We start from the raw sequence: 24,182 nt of genomic DNA on the forward strand, positions 1-24,182 counted from the left end.
ACCATTGTGTGCACTCCAACCCTGTCAGAAAGGTCTACACATGAGACATTACAATAAGCATATGATGCTTCTTTCTAGAGAGAAAACAAGGACTGGGTTCTAAATTGCACCGTATCACCTACATAGTTAATTTACTTAGTTCATTGTGGGATACTATAGGAGCCAGGGTACATCCAAGTTCATTGTGGGATACTACAGGAGCCAGGGTACATCCAAGTTCCAACTCCTTAAATTCTATGTGGCCTGTACCAAACATTTAGTGCTGAGGCACAATGTATGTCTCTCTGAAAACACTCACAAGCTCCCTAAAGAAGCTGTGGGCAGTGAGAATCACAACCAGTTCTATAGGACAATTAAATCCAATTTACCACAACTCCTGCTAACTCTTGATGTTACAACTGGTCTGTCTGAAAGCAACCTTTTAATTCCAACCCTTTTGTTGCACAATTTAATAATGGATAATAACCCCCTCCGCAAAGCAGGAAGTCTCCTGGCTCCAGGAGTGTCATGCGATTCAGTCTTTCTTGAGAATCTCATGTGAGATCTATAATGGACATGTGACTGACCAAACTTGGCCTATCCATTCTTGGCCTGTGACTGACAGTAGGCTTTCACAAGTTTTGGGTTCTGTTGATTCCTCAGTTGCGGTTGGTGTCAGCAACACAGTTGAAGTTTGTATGTTCAGTTCACAGACATCTTTTAAATATGGGAAGACCTACATTGGACATATAGACCTACAAATTATCTTGGGATAGTATTGCAAAACAACTTTCTTAATCACAGTTCAGTGGGATAAGCTCTTCAAAAAAGTCCATTATTTCCTTGAATAATTCCTAATAACTTGGTAATTGTTCATTTGACTGGACCTCCAGGACCAAGTCCTCCTCAAAAACAAAGCAGGATCCACAGAGAAGGTCCCCATCAGAGGCCTAGCAGGCTCCATGAATATCATCAACACCTCCACACTCTGGTGCCTCTCCAGAGAGACAGAATCATCTCAAAAATGTGAATCTTGTTTCTCATGATCTGATGAGCTTTAGATGCCTTTTGGCAAACTCCAWGTGGGCTGTCGTGCTTTTTCCTGAGGAGTGGCTTCCGTCTGGCCACTCTACCATAAAGGCCTAATTGGTGGACAGCTGCAGAGATGGTTGTCCTTCTGGAAGGTTCTTCCATCTCCACAGAGGAACTTTAGAGCTCTGTCAGAGTGACCATTGGGTTCTTTGTCACCTCCCTGACCAAGGCCCTTCTCCCCCGATTGCTCAGTTTGGCCAGGTGGCCTGCTCTAGGAAGAGTCTCGGTGGTTCTAAACTTCTTCCATTTAAGAATGATTGAGGACACTGTTCTTGGGGACCTTCAATGCTGCAGAAATGTTTTGGTACCCTTCCCCAGATCTCTACCTTGACTCAATCCTGTCGCGAAGATCTACGGACAGTTCATTCGACCTCATGGCTTGTTTTTTTGCTCTGCATGCACTGTCAACTTATATAGACAGCTGTGTGCCTTTCCAAATCATGTCCAATCAATTGAATTTACCACAGGTGGACTCCAATCAAGTTGTAGAAACATCTCAAGGATGATCAATGGAAGCAGGCTGCATAAGATTCTTCAAAGTAGCCACCCTTTGCCTTAATGACAACTTTGCACACTCTTGGCATTCTCTCAACCAGCTTCACATGGAATGCTTTTCCAACAGTTTTGAAGGAGTTCCCACATATGCTGAGCACTTGTTGGCTGCTTTTCCTTCACTCTTCAGTCCAACTCATCCCAAGTCATCTCAGTTGGGTTGAGGTCAGGGTATTGTGGAGGCCAGGTCATCTGATGCAGCACTCCATCACTCTGCTTCTTGCTCAAATAGTCCTTACAGACCCTGGAGGTGTGTTGGTTCATTGTCCTGTTGAAAAACAAATGATAGTCCCACTAAGCGCAAACCAGATGGGATGGCATATCGCTGCAGAATGCTGTGGTAGCCATGCTGGTTAAGTGTGCCTTGAATTCTAAATAAATCACTTAGTGTCACTAGCAAGCACCCCTACACCGTCACACCTCCTCCATGGTGGAAACCGCACATGCAGAGATCATCCGGTCACCTACTCTGTCTCACAAAAGACAAGGCGGTTGGAACCAAAAATTTCAAATTTGGACTCATCAGACAAAGGACAGATTTCCACCAGTCTAATGTCCATTGCTCGTGTTTCTTGGCCCAAGCATGTGTCTTCTTATTGGTGTCCTTTAATGTTTTTTTGGCAGAAATTTGACCATGAAGGCCTGATTCACAGAGTCTCAGAACAGTTGATGTTGAGATGTGTCTGTTATTTAAACTCTGTGAAGCATTTATTTGGGCTGCAATTTCTAAGGCTGGTAACTCAAATGAACTAAACCTCTGCAGCAGCGGTAACTCTGGGTCTTCCTTTCCTGTGGCAGTCCTCATGAGCCAGTTTCATCATAGCACTTGATGGTTTTTGCGACTGCACTTGAAACTTTAAAAATTCTTGAAATTTTCCACATTGACTGACCTTCATGTCTTAAAGTAATGGACTATCATTTCGCTTATTTGAGCTGTTCTTGCCATAATATGGACTTAGTCTTTCAACAAATAGGGCTATATTCTGTATACCACCCCTACCTTGTCACAACAAAACTGATTGGCTCAAATTCATTCAGGAAAGACATTCCACAAATTAACAATGCACACCTGTTAATTGAAATGCATTCAAGGTGACTACCTCACTGGCTGAGAGAATAKCAAGGGTGTGCAAAGTTGTCATCAAGGAAAATGGTGGCTACTTTGAAGAATCTCAAATATATCTTGATTTGTTTAACACTTTTTTGGTTACTACATGATTCCATATGTGTTATTTCATAGTTCTGATGTCACTGTTATTATACAATGTAGAAAATATTTTTTCTTAAATAAAGAAAAACCCTTGAATGAGTAGGTGTGTCCAAAGTTGACTGGGACTCAWTTATTATATCTCCTAGATATAGGACAAATTCTTCAAAACCTTGTTTCTTATGATACTTTTTTGCCATTTATGAATGTGTTATTCAATACATTTCTCTGGGCTATAGTAGTAAAGGCCAAATTCTATATTTTAAACAAAAAAAGTATATATTTTTTAATCTAAAAGGGTCTTAATTCTAAATTAAATAGCTAAATAATCCATAGCGTGACCATCTTAAAACAATTCCATGTCAGAACTGTCTCTCCAGCTGCAGTAGGATTCAACAACACACGGATGTTCTGTCTATGTGCCTTTGATCAAGGCACTTAACCCTCATATGCTCCAGGAGTGCTGTTCTACTATGGCTGACCCTGTAAAAAAAAAAAAAAACATTTCACTGCACCCATCTGGTGTGTGACAATAAAACATTTTATCAATTTATTTTAAATAAAAAAAGTCAAGTAAAATGATTGCAAAACCAATCTACAAATGAAACTACAGCCAGTTGCACTGCAGCAGTGTTTGTCCACAAAGCCAGTGCAGTCGTCCTCTGTTAAACACAAAAGAATCCTATCAGGCAGAGCATACTGATGACCTCAAGCAAACGTTAGGGTGGTGGTGGGGGAGGATGAGGTAGAGACCACATCAACACAAAGACAGAAAGGGTAAGGTATAATGGGTGTTCGGAACTAAATTTCAACCACAAATGTTGGCTAAAACATTGGATCAGAACAATCATGTTAACAGTGCAATAGTGCTGAGCCATAGACAAAGGAGAGCAGTTCAGTATCCTCTACTCACCATAATCGCTGTGTACGGGCAAGGAGGCCTCGTCACCATTCAGTCTGAATTTCCTCTATTTTTGTCCAGCAGATCCAAACTGCGGCGCTCAAGCCCTCCCCTCTGAATGTGCTCCTCAACGGCTGTGTGGCTKAGCCAAGCCCCGCAGGTGAACAGCACCATGGTGTGGAACCATGCCTCTTGAGTTCAGTGAAGGGCAGCACCAGGATGAGGGTGTAACAGGGTGAAGGTGCCTCTATTTGAGTAATTATGGTTGTCATGTGAATTGTATATGCTTTCCTATTGGTCTGTCTGAATTAATTGTTTGAGTGTTCTGATTGGTGGCAGAAGTGGCTCAGCAGAAAGCACCTCCACCTGTTTCTACAAAATGGTGGCGCATTTCCTGGAGRGGCAAAAAGGAAAGACAGGCATGGAGCTGTTGCACACTAGACCTATGGTAGCTTGCGAACGTCCCGTCATGGAGGACATCTTCTATATACAGTCTCTGTGTTAGCTGTAAGTATCCGGAACACACTTGTGTTTGGCTGTGTATACAGCCAGCGAGGTCATCGTTGTGTTTTGTGTCTATTGTTACATTTAAGGGGCTTGCCTATTTATTGCATGTGCCCTTTAGTCTGAAGACATTTTGATATTTAATCCTTATTTGATTACAGCGTGTGCTTTGCTGTGCACACTAGGATACMTTCAAGACTTGAACATTGCATGTAACCACAAAATTATTGCAGTAGCCATTTTGTGCTTTAGACTGAGACACTAACTTTCCTTTTAGGTGCGATTCCAAGCCCACCCAGTACAGRCCTGTTTGTACATGATCTTTGTAATATTTTCTATTTTATTTATCCTGTGTTGTGTGTTTTCCATACCGGTACCCAGTTCAGGTCTCTGACCCTGCCCTATCCTAGAACCTGTGGTGGTTATATGGCGGCTGGGCTGGAGGAGGGCGGCCCCTTGCTTCATTGTGTGCCTCACAGAAACCCAGTGCCAGTTGGGGGTGTCTACTATGGGGACCTTGCGTCTGACCACATCAGCTTGCCTCCTCAGGTTCTGCTCCATCTCTGTCCCCGACTAAAAAGGCCCTCTGACCTAAGATGGTGTTCCCGACAACTTTTTTTCACTCCTTTCCAGCCCGGCAAAGTGCAAAGWTCATCCGGACACTCTGCACCTTCTCCCTCACCCTCCTCAACCGCCTTCCTTGCCTGCTCCTACTCCAGCTGCAAAATACCAGCCGTGGTTGTCTTTAACCAGCTCCTCTGCCTTCTTCAGAAGCTCCTGAACCTGTGTCTTCACCAAATTGTCATCCTCACTCTGCTGTGTGTTACTATCCAGGCCATGGTATCTGTTACCACACCTCTCCACCAGCCACTGAAGGGGCTCCCCAGCTGTGACGAACTCATCCACAAATGTTCCTCCAGGTAGCTTGTSCACCCCAGTGAAGAGCACCTCCAGGCCCCTCCTCCTAGATGGCCCATCTGCTTCTCTGCAGCCTTCTTGTGGCCCTCTGAAGGGCTGTGACACGGGGACCCCCAGTAGAAGCGTGTGGGGCCCTGAGGGGCAGAGTGTGGCACTGACACACAGTCCCTCCTCGCTTGCCCGCTCTGGTGGGCCCCGGTAGCATTATCTGCTGAGTCACGGGGTGTAATTCAGGGTGGGTTGTCAACTATGGTGATCCGCCTTCCACAGACCTCCCTGTGGCCAACGGTGCTGTGGACAGTCTCACCTAGGATGGCATTCCCTGTAGTTCTATGCTCAGCTTCCGGTCCCGCCAGCAACTGGAGCTCCAGGAGATGACAGATGGGTTCTATTGTCGGAAACGACAACAACAACCACTGARGGCTGTTTTGACTCTTCATTTGTGCTCTCCACAGCAGGAAGGTAGTCAGGCAAAAAGGACAGTTAGTTTCCGGCCTCATCACCTTTCAGTCTGAGTATCCTCTATTAAGTTGACAGCAGATGTTGGGTTTGTGCAAGAAGGAGTGCGGATGGATGCCTGACATTCAGAAACTAAACTCGATTACGGGTACCAGATTCAGAGCCAGAGAAGACTGTAGCCATTTTGACTCCTGCCTCTTGTTTTCTTTCTCACTCCCCACCTCCCTTCTCCTCCCAGTTATGTCTGTTAGACTGTGTAAACAGAGAGAGCTCCACAAGATGCTGGCAGTCTTCTTCTTGGCTCTCACATTCTATCCCATCTCTCTGACTCCTCCCCTCTCACTCTCCCTTCCTCTTTCTTCCTCCCTCTCTAATGGTCTTTCCCTCACATTCCCGGAACTCTCTTGTATCTCCTGTCATATTCAGCCTTAAAGAGAACAGATTGTACACAATGCAGATGGGAAGTCAACACAGTGCAGCTCTTCTCTGGAAAGTGACTTGTTATTCAGATGACGCATATTAGGGAGCTGCTCCCACACAGAAAACAACWTGTCGCTGAAGACTGTGGGGGCTGGCTGGAGCAGGACTGGACTGAAATTACAATGGTTTTCTGTTAGTCCTGGTATGTTTTACAGATTTTTCATTGAGCATGCAATAGTCCCAAGTACTAGGCTTAATCTGTGTCCGGGAAACCAGCCCCTAATGTTTTAAGACTACACACATCACTACACAAGATATGTTATGATACCAGCTAGCTACCCTACTGATATTGTTGCACACGCTATGTCTAGGTGTCCTAGGCCTAGCTACATGGGCTGTAACCTGATTTTTGAATGTGCATTTATGTGAGAAGTTAGAGTATGTGGACCGTGTTGTATACATGTGCCAGCTCCGTTTTGACCCCTTAGTTGGCCACGGATTATCAACTTGTTCAGTTCATGGTGACAAAATAAATATATACAAAAGTACAAAGAGGGCATACCCCAAAACTAAAGCTAACACAAAACAAACACTGCCAGGCCGAGAGGCTTGTGGCCACCTTTCTCTGATTGACGATAATCTTAATTGCCTGCACCTGTGTGCTTATCAAGGCTTCCTGGCAGAGCACAGAACCTGACTCGGTTGGGGATGGAGCGTGGAAGTGGTAGTATGCTGTCCACCTACTATGTCAGGGTTAAGCAACCGTGGTCCTGTTTTTGATTTAACCGACCTAGAGGACCAGGTGTGTTGAATTTAGGCAATCACTAAATTGATCAATTAAGTAGCTCAGTGTGGTGCCCAGTTGGGATAAAATCCGGCAGTACCTGAGGCACTCCAGGAACAGGGTGGCCCACCCCTGTACTATGTGCTAACACGAAACAACCACCCCATATCGTAACAATATACAGTACATACAGTGCAAAATGTTTTAATGTACATGTTTCCATGGATTTCAGTGCAATTGAACATTCACATCACATCATGTGCATGTATTTTTAAATATGTGTACTGCAATGCGCTACTAGATAAAACAGTCAGTAAAGCATTTKTAAGTGTCAGAGTTGAGATATTTAAAATAAGAAGTTAATGTTAGATTTCAATAATACACGGCAGTGCTGTCACAGGACATCCATTACTCCATTCCAGTTTAGTATTGTTCTGACGACACGAACCAAAGCCTGATCAAATGATAAGATTGATGTGAATATTTTAAGAGTGCCGTTTATCTTTAGGATGCTCACCACACGTGCATTTATTCGACAATGTATTCATAATGCGTAGTTGCATTTTTCAATTACCATAACTCCTTGAGGGAAACGATGACAACTGGGTCGCTCTTGAATCGCAGTGGCATTTGGGGATTTTGGAAATGTCCATTCTCTAGATTTTAAATGTATTTGGGTACATCTTCCCATTTCAAATCAACTAAAAGGGCAGCTTAATGACTTTAAATCATTTCTACCGTTATGATAGAATTGTGCCACAGTAGGAGTAGTAACACCAAGGACGGTAACACCAATGACACATTTGAGGTAAATTAGGATTTTCTTAAATGGAGGCCATAGAAGGTAAAATATTACGTCTTTAACCCTTTAAAAATAATTWACTAAAGTGATATGATGAATAATTTTGCTCACAGTATAATTGTCCTTCATTTACATTTCAATTGAGGCAACCACATCAGGTGAGGCAACCCCATATCACAGCCATAGTAAGTATGCCACATTATATGCCAACATGTATGGAAGTATATATGGAAGTTTAGTTTCTAATTGATTACATAAAAATGTATCTTGAATGTTGGCTGTATGGTATATATGAGGGAGGTGTGACCCTTTCTGTCCAATGAGGTCATTAATGGGGGAAAAAATCAGCAAGTCAAAATATAGTCACACTTCAGAATAGGGAACACGTACTGAGGTGCTATGCCCTTATTATAGCTAATAACGAGATTATAATTACATGCCTTATGTTTGAATAACAAATAACTTAGTTAAGGCCTAATATATGGCTAATAACACATAATAAAGGCCTTATAAGCTACTTATATACATACTTATAAACTAGAAATTAGTGGCCCATATGTGTACCTTCAAATAAAGTGTCACCCTTGTTTGAATTGCAGTTATTAATTGGTCCAAGGCTGCATCATTCGTGGGGGACGACATGTTTACTGTTGCCTTGTGTATCTTTGTAATGAGTAATGAGATCAGCTTTAATATTGCAGAGAGATTGTGACTTCTATCAATGTAATTATAAGCATAATTTCCAATCCCCCATATATTTTGGGGTAAATATARATTTTTTATTATATACATTTTCCTTCTTTTTAATAGCCTTTATTTGTTTTCATTGAACTGCATACAGTTTTGCAGTATAAAGGACTTGCATTATGTTTTATCATTAATAAACAGTTCAATATAAACAAAAACATGAATGATGTGCAATTATTTGTCCTTTTTAAAGTGTTTTTCATGGTTGCAAAGGCGAGGGACGCAAATGCCACAGCAATTCAAGAATGACCCAACTACTTTGAATACATGTACAGTCCCTTCAGAAAGTATTCACACAATACTTTCTGAAGGCATTGTATGTGTTATTTCATTTCATTTCCAGTGTAATTCTACACCAGGCTACTTTGTAGGTGGGGTGTGAGAGCTTGGCTTGGGGTGTGAGAGCGTGTCCACCTTACAGTGTGTAAGCATGTGCTCTTGGCTACTCCCTCCCTTGTCACTACTGGAGCTGGCATCCTCTGCTACAGTCCTCTTCAGGGCTGTTGTTCTCAGATGACTCAGGGCTTTCTTCATCCACTGTCAAACACAAAAGAACCCAATTATCTCAAAACTTATTCTCCAATGGGGGGGGGGGTTTAGAATGTTAAAATAATTTGAGAAAATATTGAATTTGGCCTTTACTACAATAGCCCATAGAAACACATTGAATAACACATGAGTTAATGGCAAAAAAGACTGGCAAAAAAAACAAATCATAAGGAATAACGTTTTGAAGTGTCTGTCATATATCTAGGATATATAAGAAACATCAAGAAATATGTGATTTTTTTGGGACARATATTTACCCTTTTATCTTTGTTGGCACAAAGCTGCCTCCATACTTCCCTTCGTTTGTATGGYTTACCTTCAGATGAGTCCCGTGACACTTGTGGGGATCGTAGAGCAAAACGGAGAACACCATCGGGTTCGTGAGTCTCCCCCTTCCATACAGGGGTCATAATAGTTYGGCCAAACCGTTCGGATGCCACAGACGTTTTCGTGAGAAGAACGATTTTTGGGATGTCTCATGGTCTGACAAACACAGCTGTGGCTCGGCCACCTTCCACCGCAGATGTGGAAGGCCGACATAGGCGTAAGCGGTGGATTGAGACATCCCATGCAAAAACTGATATTCCTAGCTTAAACTGAACGATATTGTTGTTCCGAGACAGGATTCTGTCGAGGCACAGATCTGGGTAAGGATACTAAAAAATGTCTGCAGCATTGAAGGTCCCCAAGAACACAGTGGCCTCCAACATTCTAAAATGGWAAAAGTTTGGAACCACCAAGACTCTTCCTAGAACTGGCCACCCAGCAAAACTGAGCATTCGGGGGAGAAGGGCCTTGGTCAGGGAGGGGACCAAGAATCCGATAGTCACTCTGACAGAGCTCCAGAGTTCCTCTGTGGAGCTGGTTGTCCTTCTGGAAGGTTCTCCCATCTCTGCAGCACTCCATCAATCAGGCCTTTAGGGTAGAGTGGCCAGACAGAAGCCACTCCTCAGTAAAAGGCACATGACAGCCTGCTTGGAGTTTGCCAAAAGGCACCTAAAATACTCTCAGTCCATGAGAAACAAGATTCTCTGGTCTGATGAAACCAAGATTGAACTCTTTGACCTGAATGCCAAGCGTCACGTCTGGAGGAAACCTGGCAACATCCCTACGGTGAAGCAAGATGGTGGAAGCATCATGCTGTGGGGATGTTTTTCAGCAGCAGGGATCAAGAGGCGAGTCAGGATCAAGGGAAAGATGAACGGAGAATAGTACAGAGAGATTCTTGATGACAACCTGCTCCAGAGCGCTCAGGACCTCAGACTGGGGCAATGGTTCACCTTCCAAAAGGACATTGACCRTAAGCACACAGCCAAGACAATGCAGGAATAGCTTTGGGACAAGTCTCTGAGTTTCCTTGAGTGGCTCAGCCAGAGCCCGGACTTGAACCCAATCGAACATCTCTGGAGAGACCTGAAAATAGCTGTGCAACAACGCTCTCCATCTAACCTGACAGAGCTTGAGAGGATCTGCAGAGAAGAATGGGAGAAACTCCGCAAATAGAGGTTTGCCAAGCTTGTAGCGTCAAACCCAAGAAGACTTGAGGCTGTAATCACTGCCTAAGGTGCTTCAACAAAGCACTGAGTAAAGGGTCTGAATACTTTTGTAAATTTGACATTTCATTTTTTTTTATACATTTGTTAAAATTTCTAAAAACCTGTTTTTGCTTTGTCATGGGGTATTGTGTGTAGATTGATGAGGGAAAAAAACAATTTAATCCATTTTAGAATAAAGAAGGAAAAAAACAATTGAATACATTTCAGAATAAGGCTGTAACATAACAAAATGTGAAAAAAGTCAAGGGGCCTTAACTTTACTGTATAACAAAAAATGCATGACAAAAACAATCATAACAACATATATGAACTTCATCCAGAAGTGAATTAATGGCACCAGAGAAAGAAGAGAGCGGTTCAGTATCATCTACTGTCTACTCACTCTGTATTGGCAAGAAGGCCTCATCACCATTCTCTCTGATCATTTCCTCTATTTTGTCCAGCAGATCTGAGATGTTCCTTGTGTCCTTCCCCGGCATCTTGCTGTCCACCACGTGATAATAGTTCCCACAGTATTCCAACAACCTGTGGAGCTCCCGCCCTCCCTTCTGGATGTGCTCCTCGACGGGTGTTCGGCCTAGCCAATCCCCGCAGCTGAACAGCACCATGGTGTGGAGACACGCCCTATCACCAAACAGGCCCTCCAGGTGGGCCTCCAGGGTCCGCCTCTTGCGTGAAGTGAGGGTGGAGATGATGGGCAACACCAGGAGAAGGGTGTGGGGGCCAGGCCGGAGGAGGGTGGCACCTCGCTTCGACTCCTGTCTGACGTGTTTGGGGGTGCGTCTGACGGAGAACCAGTCCCAGCCAGGGGTGTCAACGATAGTGACCCTGCGTCCGGCCACCTCAGCCTGCCTCCTAAGGCTCTGCTCCGTCTCTGTTCCAGACTCAAAGTCCCGCCGGCCCAGGATGGTGTTCCCTACAGAACTTTTTCCCACTCCTTTCCAGCCCAGCAAGAGGACCCTCAGCTCTGGAAGAGACAGGGAGAGATAGAAAGCTTTATAACATGTATGCTATTTATTAAAACCTTTGAACTTTTAGGAACTATTATGCCAAGTATACAAAACTCTTAGAAAAGAAGGTRATATTTAAAAAGGTTTTTCAGGTGTCCCCAATGGAGAACCCTGTAACAACATTAACCGGTGTTATTACATTAACCGTTGTTAAAAACCCTTTGAAGAACCCTTTTAGGTTCCATGTAGAACCCTTTCCACCGAGGGTTCTACATGGAATCTAAAAGGGTTCTTCAAATGGTTCTCCCGTGGAGACAGCCGAAGAACCCTTTTAAAACCCTTTCTTCTAACAGTGAAGCAATAAGAGCTGGTCACCTCTGGGAGGCCCTCCGACCATCCGCAGTCTCTGCCTCTCCCTTTCCTCCCGCTCCTCTCTCACCCGCCTCTCTTCCACCGCCTTCCTTGCCTGCTCCTCCTCTAGCAGAATCAGTTCGTTTACTGCAAAATACCAGCCGTGGTTTTCCTTAACCTGCTCCTCTACCTTCTCCAGCAGCTCCTGAACTTGTGTGTTCACCGTGTTGTCATCCCCACTCTGCTGTGTGTTACTATCCAGGCCATGGTATCTGTTACTACACCTCTCCACCAGCCACTGAAGGGGCTCCCCAGCTGCAATGAACTCTTCTACGAACGTCCCCTCAGGTAGCTTGTCGACCCCAGTGAAGAGCACCATGGTGGACCTCCAGGCCCCTCCTCCTAGATGACCCAGCTGCTTCTCTGCAGCCTTCCTGTGGCCCTCTGTGAAGGGCTGTGACACGGGGACCACCAGCAGGAGCGCGTGGGGCCCTGGGGGACAGAGGGTGGCACCGACACAGGGTCCCTCCTTGCTAGCCCGCTCTGGCGGGGCCCCGGTGTTATCATCCGCTGAGTCATGGGGTATAATCCAGCCTGGGGTGTCAACCACAGTGATACGCCTCCTGCAGACCCCCCCGTGGCCAACGGTGCTGTGGACAGTCTCTGTCCCAGTCTGGAAGACCTCCTCACCTAGGATGGCATTCCCTGTGGTGCTCTTCCCAGCTCCTGGTCCCCCCAGCAACAGAAGCCTACGCTCCGGGAGATGACAGATGGGTTCAACTGTCGGAGACGACAACGACTGGCAGATATTTGGACTCTCCATTTGAGCTCTCCAAGGCAGGAAGGTAGTGAGTGATAGATATTGTCCTGTTTTAATGTCTATGCTGTCAGATGGCCAGAGAAGAGAGAGCTATAACTGACAGTAGCTACCGTTGGGATTGTCCATGGAAGCGTGCAGATGAATATCTGTAGCGAAACATAAAGGAGCAGAGCTCCAGAAGTAAACTCACCTACCGGTACCAAATTCAGAAGCAGTGGAGACTGTAGCCATTTTGTCTCTAGCCTCTTGTTTTCTTACTCACCCCTCCACCTCCATGTTTTTTGCCTCCTGCTCCTTCAGGGGACACCGGTAATCTGTTAGATGGTGTATCCTGACCGGTCCACAAAATACTGGCAGTCAAAAAGGTTTCCTCTTCTACTCTCTCTCCCTCTCATTCTCACTCTCCTTCAATCGCAGAACATTTCACTCTATCCCACCCCCTCTCTCTCTCTCGCTTTCTCTCGCTCTGTTTCCCCTTTCTCTCTTTGTCACTCCTTCTCTCTATTCCTCTCATTCTCCCATTTTCTTTCTCCCTTTCTCTCTGTAGGTATTTCTGTCTTGCCCCCTCTTCCCTGGAACTCATTTTTTCTAATTTTTTATTTATCTTCTCAAGAGCGAATATTGTGCAGACAGGAAGTAAACACCATGCAGCTTCAGGGAAATGACTGGTCATATTGAGGGGAAGCAGGCAAGGGAGCTGCTCCCACACCGAACACGACATACTGCTGCAGACAGAGACAAAGTGGGGAGCAACGTTTGGAGAGAATTTGCCTTGGTTACAGCTGTGGGAAGTATTCCCTCAATGCTGAATACTATTTATAATACAGACATTGGAGGAACAGGTGTGAGAGAGGGAGAATATGAGGGAGGAGGGAAAGAGATGATGATCATATTGAAATACGGTATTAACAAGAAAAMACTATTTGAAATGCAGACCAGAAATGTGTGGTTTTGTACATTTTGGCTACTTATAATTCAAACCAAAGAGTCATGACTCTTATGAATCATTTCAGTTTAGCATGTGAGCATCTTGTGCCAGTTTTACAAACGGAACCACACAAAGCACAGCAAATAAGCTTTGCAACAGCTTTACGAGGAGGAAAAATGCATCTATGCAGCCTAGCGCGAGAGCCACTGTAGAGCGAGAGCACATGAAGCAACCACTAGATTGAGTGGCTCCCTCTGCAGGCTGAAACAAGCACAACACCCCTTGACTTTAAATAACAATAAATACAAAAAAATCATCATTACAAAATGRCAAAGATAYGGGTACCATAGCTATATCTCACATTCTCCCACATTTCTGGTTGGCAACACAGGGAACCCAAACATAAGCAAAAAATGGTACAGAAAGTATTACCCCTTTTTCACATCAACTATTTCCCTTTTTCTTCGATGTTAGACAAACCAGGAACAACAATAGTAGCKTAAWGCCTCTGACTTTATCAGAAACTTGTCCATAATGGTATATAAATGCATCATAATACCAACCAACCAACCTCTTTTGACCTTGGTGGGTTTATTTATTTCATCTATTATACTGCTACCAGTTACCATGGTAGAATGTGACCCATGGTAGAGTGCAGGTTAAAAGCATGGTATTTCCATGATCCACATCTATACCATGGTATAAATGATGCAATATCTTGGTATTATTTAGGTGCATGACAGTACCATCATACTTCAAAGCTAAAACCATGGTACATTTCCATGATTCAGATCTATAGCATGGTATAAATGATGCAATAACATGGTAATATTTGAATTGTGCAAATAGTATAGGGCCTACCTATCTGAGATGTGTAAATAGATGTTAGCCTAACAGAAAAATCCCCATAACAATCTGTCTAAGCTCCAGATATGTTTTTTTTCTTCCATGGGCTGCGTCTCAATCCACCACATTGGCCGGTGTCGGACTTCCGCATCTGCGGTTGGAGATGGCAGAGCTAAAGACCTGGAGTCCGAAGACATCCGAAAAATTGGTCTTCTCACGAAAACGTCCGCAGCGTCCAAATGGTTTGGGCTACATCACGGGAAGTCTTGTRTGTAGCTACACACTATGACCCCTCTATGGATAGCTGTGGAAGTAGGGGTGCTGAGGGTGCTGCAGCCTGATTGTATTTCGGTGCTATTCATTAACAATATCTCCATGTATATGTTTGCTACTTCCTATTTAAGAATGTCCTCTGACATGTTGACTGTGATGTAGACTACTTGAATAGTCACATAAAGGCTGTTTTTGAAGTAATCTAAATTGAATAATTCTACACCATCAGCTACCTACCATTAGCCACACTATATGAGTACAATATGATTTGCATAACTTAAATTCTACATAAGTCATAAGGTGTGGAGTTGCTCTTCAATCCGTTCAATTGGAGTTGAGACAAGATGGATCTACCTTTTTTTTGCGACATGGGCAATGGAAATATTTAAATAACATTGATTTTATAAGTTGGTGCTTTGGGGTGGCAAGTAGCCTAGTGGTTAGAGCGTTGGGCCAGTAACCAAAAGGTTGCTAGATCAAATCCCCAAGTTGACAAGGTAAAAATCTTTCGTTCTGCCCCTGAACAAGGCAGTTAACCCACTGGTCTTAGGCCGTCATTGTAAATAAGAATTTGTTCTTAACTGACTTGCCTAGTTAAATAAAGGTTAAAAGGAAAACAAGCTGAACCAACAAGTATGACAATGAACAAAAATGTTATTCACTGAAAAAAGTACATGAATGATAAGAGAGAGCTCTTAAGCAGCTTGAAGAACTACAAAAAAATATAGAATACTATCAAAGCTCACTATAGGAATACTATAGAGATTTTGATGAATGATAATAATGTACAAGTATTATTGAGTATTATAACAGAATACATCCTGCAGGAAATCCTATAGCTTTATTCCTGTTCAAACAACATGAAACAGGTGGCAGTATGTACCCTTTCAGTTTGTTTGCATACATACAAGTAGTAGAAGAAGAAAATTGACTACTTCAAAATGGAGATTGCCTCAATGGCGTTGCCAATGCGCTCACAGATACCATACTTGTAATGATATAGGGAGGCTTTCTTTATCATTGTCTATGTGCTGCCCATGCTAAAACAGGCTTTTGGCCACTAGAGGCCTTTATCATTCTTTACTGAGGTATCTCTGGTGAGTCTCATCTTCTACCATACATCGCTCTGAAGTGTCGCAAAAAAACAGTTGTTCTCCATGTGACATTTTTGGACAGCAGCTGCACCATGACATATTTTGTAAATCTTCAAGGACATAAAGTTACATATCCTACAGAAAAGGTGATCGTAGAGTGCTGGGAGCATGAACGAGAAGTTTTGGGTGGATGGGTAATTGCATGGAGAGAGAGATAGGACTCATTGGAAAGAGTTCAGCCCCTCTGGGGTTCTTTCTATTATCACACCTTGGTTGCTGTCACGACTTCTGCCGAAGTCGATGCCTCTCCTTGTTCGGGCGGTGCTCGGGGGTCGACGTCACCGGTCTTCTAGCCATCATTGATCTATGTTTCATTTTCCATTGGTTTTGTCTTGTCTTCCTACACACCTGGTTCCAATCCCATTCATTATCTGTTGTGTATTTAAACCTCTGTTTCCCCTCATGTCCTTGTCAGAGATTGTTTATTGTTATGCTCGTGTTTTATGGATTGGTGTGTGACGAGTTCTTCTACCCACGTTTATTTTTATTATGGACTTTGGTTTTGGAGTTTTTGTTTTAAGTTATTAAACTACTCCATTATACCAAGTTTGATTCTCCTGCGCCTGACTTCCCTGCCACCTACACACACATGTCATGACAGTTGCTCCCTCAGCCAAGACCTAGGGTGGCTTGAGAGGGTCAGCGCTAATGAGGAAGGAGTAGATCCAGTAAGTGAGTGAACATTTAAGAACCCAGTACTATGCTGTCTTGAATATATTCACTGATAATTGATCTAAGGACCTCTAAATACTAATCAATAATGAGACGAGACAAGGTCAATCACCAATCAGGATATTACTTTATTCAAAACTTATAAGGAAAGCATAGAGCAATTGCTTCTYTAATGATGAGGCTGGTCGGCTCAACACTTCCAAGTGTTGTGACGAGTAGATCTGACATACGAAGAATACAAATATGTTTTATAGAAAAGATACGCCCTTTTAGTCTTCATGACAAACAACAGATTTATGGAATGGGTCACAAGGTGAAACTTGATATATGAGAAAGGAYTATCCCYCAGCCAGATAGCATTTGCTATGAAGACTGTTCTTGTTGTTTAGTCTGGCCSCTAAGARGAGGCTCCGATCTCGTTCCTGGTACTTCATAGCACAGAAACACCAATTCATTCTATGGCATAAATCAATTGTCAACTCCAGATACRRCCATCTCAAGTAAAACCCCTTCTTGACCACACGCCTGGACAAGTTCACTGGGGGGAGTGAGCCTCTAGGTCATACACTACCCCAGGATAGGTGCAACATCAGAGATTACATACAATGGCTCTACTGTAGACACTACCCCACACATCTTTTCTCAGACCTTATRTCCCCCAAGGCCAAAGGAGGGAGTGACTGGCACACAGACATTGTGGAGACAAGTAATTGGTTCCCCATGAATCACACCATCCCTTCACATGGGTTAGAATAGGTAAAGACACATTCACATATGAAGACAATGTATCCTCCTGTCCTCTTCTCTTTCTGATATTCTGCATAACACCAGATACATGTGAAAACAAGCCTGTCTTCTCCCCTCTCTGGGCCCCAGGAGACTGAGCCCCAGCTGAGGGAAGAAGTGCCACTGCCAACACCAGAGTCTGACACCAAAAGCATGTCATATAAGCATATTATGCAGATAAGTCATCTTAATTATCTAAACTCAGCAAAAAAATAAATGTCCCGTTTTCAGGACCCTGTCTTTCAAAGATAATTCGTAAAAATCCAAATAACTTCACAGATCTTCATTGTAAAAGCTTTAAACGCTGTTTCCCATGCTTGATCAATGAACCATACATAATTAATGAACATGCACCTGTGGAACAGTCGTTAAGACACTAACAGCTTACAGACAGTAGGCAATTAACGTCATAGTTATGAAAACCTAGGACACTAAAGAGGCCTTTCTACTGACTCTGAAAAACACCAAGAAAGATGTTCAGGGTCCCTGCTCATCTGCGTGAATGTGCCTTGGGCATGATGCAAGGAGGCATGAGGACTGCAGATGTGGCCAGGGCAATAAATTGCAATGTCCGTACTGTGAGATGCCTAAGACAGCGCTACAGGGAGACAGGACTGACAGCTGATTGTCCTCACAGTGGCAGACCACGTGTAACAACACCTGCACAGGATCGATACATCCGAACATCACACCTGTGAGACAGGTACAGGATGGCAACAACAACTGCCCGAGTTACACCAGGAACGTACAATCACCTCCATCAGTGCTCAGACTGTCCGCAATAGGCTGAGAGAGGCTGGACTGAGGGCTTATAGGCTTGTTGTAAGGCAGGTCCTCACCAGACATCACCGGCAACAACGTTGCCTATGGGCACAAACCCACCGTCACTGGACCAGACAGGACTGGCAAAAAGTGCTCTTCACTAACAAGTCACGGTTTTGTCTCACCAGGGGTGATGGTCAGATTCGTGTTCATCGTCGAAGGAATGAGGGTTACACCGAGGCCTGTACACTGGAGCGGGATCGATTTGGAGGTGGAGGGTCCTTCATGGTCTGGGGCAGTGTGTCACAGCATCATCAGACTGAGTTTGTTGTCATTGAAGGCAATCTCAACGCTGTGTGTTACAGGGAAGACACCCTCCTCCCTCATGTGGTACCCTTCCTGCAGGCTCATCCTGACATGACCCTCCAGCATGACAATGCCACCAGCCTGTCCTGCAAGACAGGAATGTCAGTGTTCTGCCATGGCCAGCGAAGAGCCCGGATCTCAATCCATTTGAGCACGTCTGGGACCTGTTGGACAGGAGGGTGAGGGCTAGGGCCATTCCCCCCAGAAATGTCCGGGAACTTGCAGGTGCCTTGGTGGAAGTGTGGGGTAACATCTCACAGCAAGCACTGGCAAARCTGGTGCAGTCCACGAGGAGGAGATGCACTGCAGTACTTAATGCAGCTGGTGGCCACACCAGATACTGACTGTTACTTTTGATTTTGACCCCCCTTTTGTTCAGGGACACATTATTCCCTTTCTGTTGATAACATGTCTGTGGAACTTGTTCAGTTTATGTCTGAGTTGTTGAATCTTGTTATGTTCATACAAATATTTACACATGTTAAGTTTGCTGAAAATAAACGCAGTTGACAGTGAGAGGACATTTCTTTTTTTGCTGAGTTTATGTTACCTAACTAATTCTGAATCTAATGCCACAGAGCCTAAAACAGGGAGGCCAGGTGCCGCTTTTAGTGTTCCTGAGTTTAAGGTAGCAGTGACAAAAAGAGCAATGGATAATTTAGGTGAGGCCAGAGAGGGTAGTCATCTGCTCTGACTCATGTGCTGCACTGATGAGCTTAAAATCATTTGTATCACGGAGCAAACAATATGTATTGTATGAGAATTGCAGTTTAGGGTGAGACAGATGGGGGCATTTGTGAGGTTCGTCTGGGTACCAGCTCGTAAAGAGGAATGAGTAGGTGGATGTTCTTGCCAAGCAGGCTCTCAAACATCCTGGTGTTGAAATGGAATTCTCAACCAGTAAAGCAGAAGCCAAGGGGTTAATAAAAAGAGTGGTTAAAAACAAATGGCAAGAGTTGTGTAACAGGGAGGGAAAGGGAAAACACCCGTATAAGATCCAGGAAAAGGTGGGGGCAGGGAGGTCCTCAGGTCAAGAAAGAAGGGAGGAAAGTGTAGTCACAAGGCTGAGACTGGGACACACAAGGCTCAACAGTACATTAAAATTGCTAGGAAAACATCAGACTGGGAGGTGTGATCACTGTCAGGGGGAGATGGAGACAGTGGAACGTGTTACTCAGTTCCAGCAATATGGGAGGGTAAGGAAGAGATTGTTATCAGATTTAAGGAGTAGTGGTGTTGAACAGCCAAGCATAAGCGAATTGCTGAGAAAATCTTCAGGGGATGTAGTATTTAATGATCTATTTAGTTTCCTTATGGAGATGAGAATAATGGGTAGGATTTAGACCCTCCCTGTCTCTGGTCCACACTCTAGTCCAGTTGGTGGCGGTAATGCACATTGAAGTTGGTTGCCAACCACCATATAAAAACCAAAGAAGAAGAAGAAGAAGAAGAGGAAAAAGAAGAAGAAGAAGACGAGCAGCTTCTGGTTAATTGTTTGCAGTGGCCATTGAAGATTAGCTTCACACGTAGCCGTGGGAAGTAGAAGTGCTGAGGGTGCAGCAGCACACCCTGAAAAATATGAATAAAAATATATATAAATAAAAAAAATAAGAAAAACAATAGTGTACTGGACCTTTAATAGTGTAGTATTAGCGGACCGATCTAGCATCTGTATCGCAGGCAACAACAAAAAAACAGCACCCTAACCCTTAAACTACTTCCCGCGGAGGAGGGAAGTAGAGGGATAACTGGGCCAAAAATCCGTCTTCTCCAGCAGGTGGCGTTGTTTTGTTTCTTTCGCTCAACAAGCGAGGCGTTTTTGTTTGGAGGTCAATGAGAGAGTGTCGAATTTGCTCAACAAAAAATGTAATGGCTTATTTGAGGTTTATTTAATTGAATAGAAGTTTCGTAATGCTTAGGTTGTTACGAGTGTACTGATATAAGTAGGACATGTGACATCCTGGCAACTTTGAGAGAAAACACTATATATCGGCTATGCACATTCATAACATGAGGCTAGTAGCCTAGCATCTCTCTCCAGTAAATACAGGCGGTTGATGTCAACATCCAATATTCAAAAAAGTGTTACAATAATGAGATGTATCCACCAATACAAATAGAGGAATGGACGGGAGCTTGACAGCAATAGCAAAGGCGGTAGTTGAGTTTCTTGAGAAGTGTAACATTAAAAAAGAGAATCTTCAGTGTATTGGCACTGATAATGCGTCCGTGATGACTGGGGTGCACAACGYGGTGCACATGACCTGTTGAGGATAGAGGGCGCTATTTACACTTTGGGGGAAAATCGTGCCCAATTTAAACGGCCTCGTACTCTATTCTTGCTCGTACAATATGTATATTATTATTACTATTGGATAGAAAACACTCTCAAGTTTCTAAAACTGTTTGAATTATATCTGTGAGTAAAACAGAACTTATTTTGCAGCATACTTCCTGTCAGAAAGTGAAAAATCTCAAATCGAGGCTCTGTTCCAGGGCCTCCCTATCATTTTGCTTGATATTTGTGACTATACATGCACTTCATACGCCTTCCACTAGATGTCAATAGGCTGTGAGAGGTGAAATGGGGTCTCAATCTCTTTCTATGGTCAAAAGAGCCAGCTTGGAATGACATGACCCCAGAATTCGTTTGTTCAGGAAGCGCATAAAGGTCACCAGTATTGGCTTTATTTGATAAATGTGAAGATATCATCGTAAAGTATGTTTTTTCAATATAGTTTTATTAGATTATTGAAATTTTTTCGGGACGTTAGACGTGTTGCGTTCTTTGCGTTTGGTGAAGATGGACAGCTTAGCGCCACTTGGCTAGTTTTGCTTGCTAATTCGCGAGGGAAAAAGGCCATTCTAAAACCAGACAACAATTGTTCCCGACAAAGGACCCCTTGTACAACATTCTGATGGAAGATCATCAAAAGTAGGACCCATTTTATGATGCTATTTCATATATCTGTCGAACATGTGTACTATTAGGTAGCGCCCAGATTTTGGGCACGCTCTCGCTATAATGTAAGCTGGATGTCGTAATGAAGTTATTTTTAGAATTCTAACACGGCGATTGCATTAAGAACTAGTGTATCTATCATTTCCTATACAACATGTATTTTTTAGTCATGTTTATGAATAGTTATTTGGTCAGAATAGGTGAGTTTTTGAAAAATATCCGCACATTCTGGGAAAAAGATGCTACGTTAGCACAATGTATAACCACTGATTTCAGCTCTAAATATGCACATTTTCGAACAAAACATAAGTGTATGTATAACCTGATGTTATAGGACTGTCATCTGATGAAGCTTATCAAGGTTAGTCAAAAATTATATATCTTTTGCTGGTTTGTTACGATCGCTAACTTTTGCTGCTGGTAAATGGCTTGTGTTTCTGGCTATTGTGGTAAGCTAATATAATGCTATATTGTGTTTTCGCTGTAAAACACTTAAAAAATCTAAAACATTGGCTGGATTCACAAGATGCTTGTCTTTCATTTGCTGTACACCATGCATTTTTCATAAATGTTTTATGATGAGTATTTAGGTATTCCACGTTGGTCTCTATAATTACTCTGGCTGCTTCGGTGCTATTTGTGACGGTAGCTGTGATGGTAGTTGCAATGTAAAACTGATTTATAGCTCAAATATGCACATTTTTCGAACAAAACATAGATTTATTGTGTAACATGTTATAAGACTGTCATCTGATGAAGTTGTTTCTTGGTTAGTTTGGTTGGTTCTTGGTTAGTTAGGTTGGTTTTGTGCATGCTACCTGTGCTGTGAAAGAAATGTCTGTGCTTTTTTGTATTTGGTGGTGAGCTAACATAAATATACGTGGTGTTTTCGCTGTAAAACATTTAAAAAATCGGACATGTTGACTGGATTCACAAGATGTTTATCTTTCATTTGCTGTATTGGACTTGTTAATGTGTGAAAGTTAAATATTTCTAAAAAATATTTTTTGAATTTCGCGCTCTGCCTTTTCAGTGGAATGTGGGAGGAGTTCCGCTAGCGGAACGCTGGGGCTAGATAGGTTTTAAAGGAAGAATGTGCATTGCCCAATTTGGTACTCATCCGCTGTGTGTGCCAGTCTTTACAATTGGCTGTCTGTTCAGCATCCCAAAGAGACCATCCCTAGGAGTGTTGAGTACTTAATCTTAAACTGTTTTTCGATTTCCCCAAAACGGCGCGAGGCGTACAACGCAGTGTATACCACCATTAATTGTGGCCAGAAACCCCTGCAGATCACCAAAGTGTGTTCCACACGTTGGCTATCGATTGAGCCTGCGGTAACTCGTATATTGAGCCAGTGGGAAGAACTGAAACTCCACTTTGAGTTGACCAAGGCCAGTGAGCGTTGCTACATGGCTGATGTGCTACACGCCATGTACATGGACAAGACCAACTATGTCTACCTGACATTCTTGAAATCAATCCTGTCCGACGTACAAGTTGCAGTGAAGTCATTTGAGGGAGAGCAAACAGATCCTGTCAAGCTTTTGGACAATCTGGTACACCTCTTAACATCAATTTGCAGCAAAGTAGTCAACACTATGGCAAAAATTGATGTCCTGAAGGATGCCATTGATGGACATCTCAGTCCATCACCATACCTTCGGTACCTTTTCGAGAGCACGGTGTACCAACTCAGTCTTGCGCCAGAGGACAAAATGGTCATTCGGAGACAGTGCATAAACTACATTGTTGCTTTAAGCAAGGAGCTGCAAGCAAGGCTCCCAGACAACCTTGAAGCCTTGCGAAACATGGCCTTGTTCAGTGTTAAGGAAACGCTAAAGCACAATAAAGGTACCACTGAAATTATTAAAGTAGCTGAGCTACTGGGATACCAGCCCCAAACAATTGATAAAAATTGTTTCCCAATGGAGAAATTCCATCTGTTTAGGTGGGACTCAACTGAAAATACAGTCGGGTTTTGGAGTGAAGTCAATAACTACATGGACTCTTCCGGMTCAAATCCATTTGAAGAACTGTGCAACGCTGCACTCGCTGCCCTCTCCTTGCCACACTCAAATGCGGAGGTTGAACGGCTGTTCCGCCAAATGAGTGTGGTCAAGTCAAAGTTAAGAAATAGAATGTCATTGCACACTCTCAACTCCATACTCCTGGTGCGGTATGGACTGAAGCTGGCTGGTGATACCTGTTACCAGCATAAACTACCAAGTGAAGTTCTGCAGCAGTTTGGCACCACAGCAGCATACAGCTTTAAGGCCGCTCCATCCTCTACTGCTGGTTTCAGCTCCATGACAATGCAGCTGGACAGTGAAGATGAAGAGGATTTCCTTGCCAARCTATGATTCATCATATTTACAGWACGTATMCAAGGAGTGGACTTTCTGGAACTGGCGGAGACACACAGCTGATGGTGGCAGTGTGTACTGCAGTGTGTGCAAAAACAGTGGCAATATCTGGAGGAAACCATTGAGCAGCTAGCCAGCCAAGCAGCACAACAACCTGGAGAGAGCTGGAGAGAGATGCCTAGCGCATACATCATTATTTGAGGTAAGTTGCTTGATCAATAAGATAGCATATATACCTTGTTATTAGCCTGTACCTATAATTGTTGAGCAGTTAGGTAGCATGTTAACTAACTACCAATACACTGCTTAAAACTATAATTGTTCAGAATGTGTAGGTTTAGTAGTTAAAAATAAAATAAATAAAATGTAATTGTTCAATAATGTGTAATTGGTCAATAATTCAATGTGTTTTAAAAATTAAAATGTGATCATATAAAATGTGTTGTGTTTATATTACTATTACAAATATATGATAATA

General features: G+C 43.3%; 1 protein-coding gene, 1 long non-coding RNA gene and 1 pseudogene across 2 annotated transcripts; 1 reads left to right on the forward strand and 2 right to left on the reverse strand.

Annotated features, from left to right (window-relative positions):
- Positions 1–3,323: 3,323 nt before the first annotated feature.
- LOC139029393 (GTPase IMAP family member 8-like) lies at positions 3,324–5,714 on the reverse strand (annotated as a pseudogene).
- On the forward strand, positions 4,153–16,334 carry LOC139029394 (uncharacterized). Its single transcript, XR_011481696.1, has 2 exons — positions 4,153–4,238; positions 10,917–16,334. It is a non-coding gene; the product is annotated as an uncharacterized lncRNA (long non-coding RNA).
- LOC111982067 (GTPase IMAP family member 8) lies at positions 7,005–12,594 on the reverse strand. Its single transcript, XM_024013603.2, has 3 exons — positions 11,796–12,594; positions 10,853–11,437; positions 7,005–8,902 (listed from the first exon to the last, which is right to left on the reverse strand). The coding sequence occupies exons 1-3, from the start codon at positions 12,592–12,594 to the stop codon at positions 8,826–8,828; spliced, it is 1,461 nt and encodes a 486-aa protein (XP_023869371.1). The 3' UTR covers positions 7,005–8,825.
- Positions 16,335–24,182: the final 7,848 nt, after the last annotated feature.

This window comes from Salvelinus sp. IW2-2015, linkage group LG20 (genome assembly GCF_002910315.2).
Source record: "Salvelinus sp. IW2-2015 linkage group LG20, ASM291031v2, whole genome shotgun sequence".
Lineage (NCBI taxonomy): Eukaryota > Metazoa > Chordata > Actinopteri > Salmoniformes > Salmonidae > Salvelinus > Salvelinus sp. IW2-2015.

What these genes read in the sequence shown, in the direction of transcription:
- LOC111982067 (XM_024013603.2), bottom strand. Translation starts at nt 12,594, where the DNA reads ATGGAGAGTCCAAATATCTGCCAGTCGTTGTCGTCTCCGACAGTTGAA. An exon ending in GGTCGGAGGGCCTCCCAGAG is followed by an intron (nt 11,438 to 11,795) that starts GTGACCAGCTCT and finishes TGTCTCTTCCAG; the next exon opens with AGCTGAGGGTCCTCTTGCTG. An exon ending in GGCCTTCTTGCCAATACAGA is followed by an intron (nt 8,903 to 10,852) that starts GTGAGTAGACAG and finishes TGTGTTTGACAG; the next exon opens with TGGATGAAGAAAGCCCTGAG.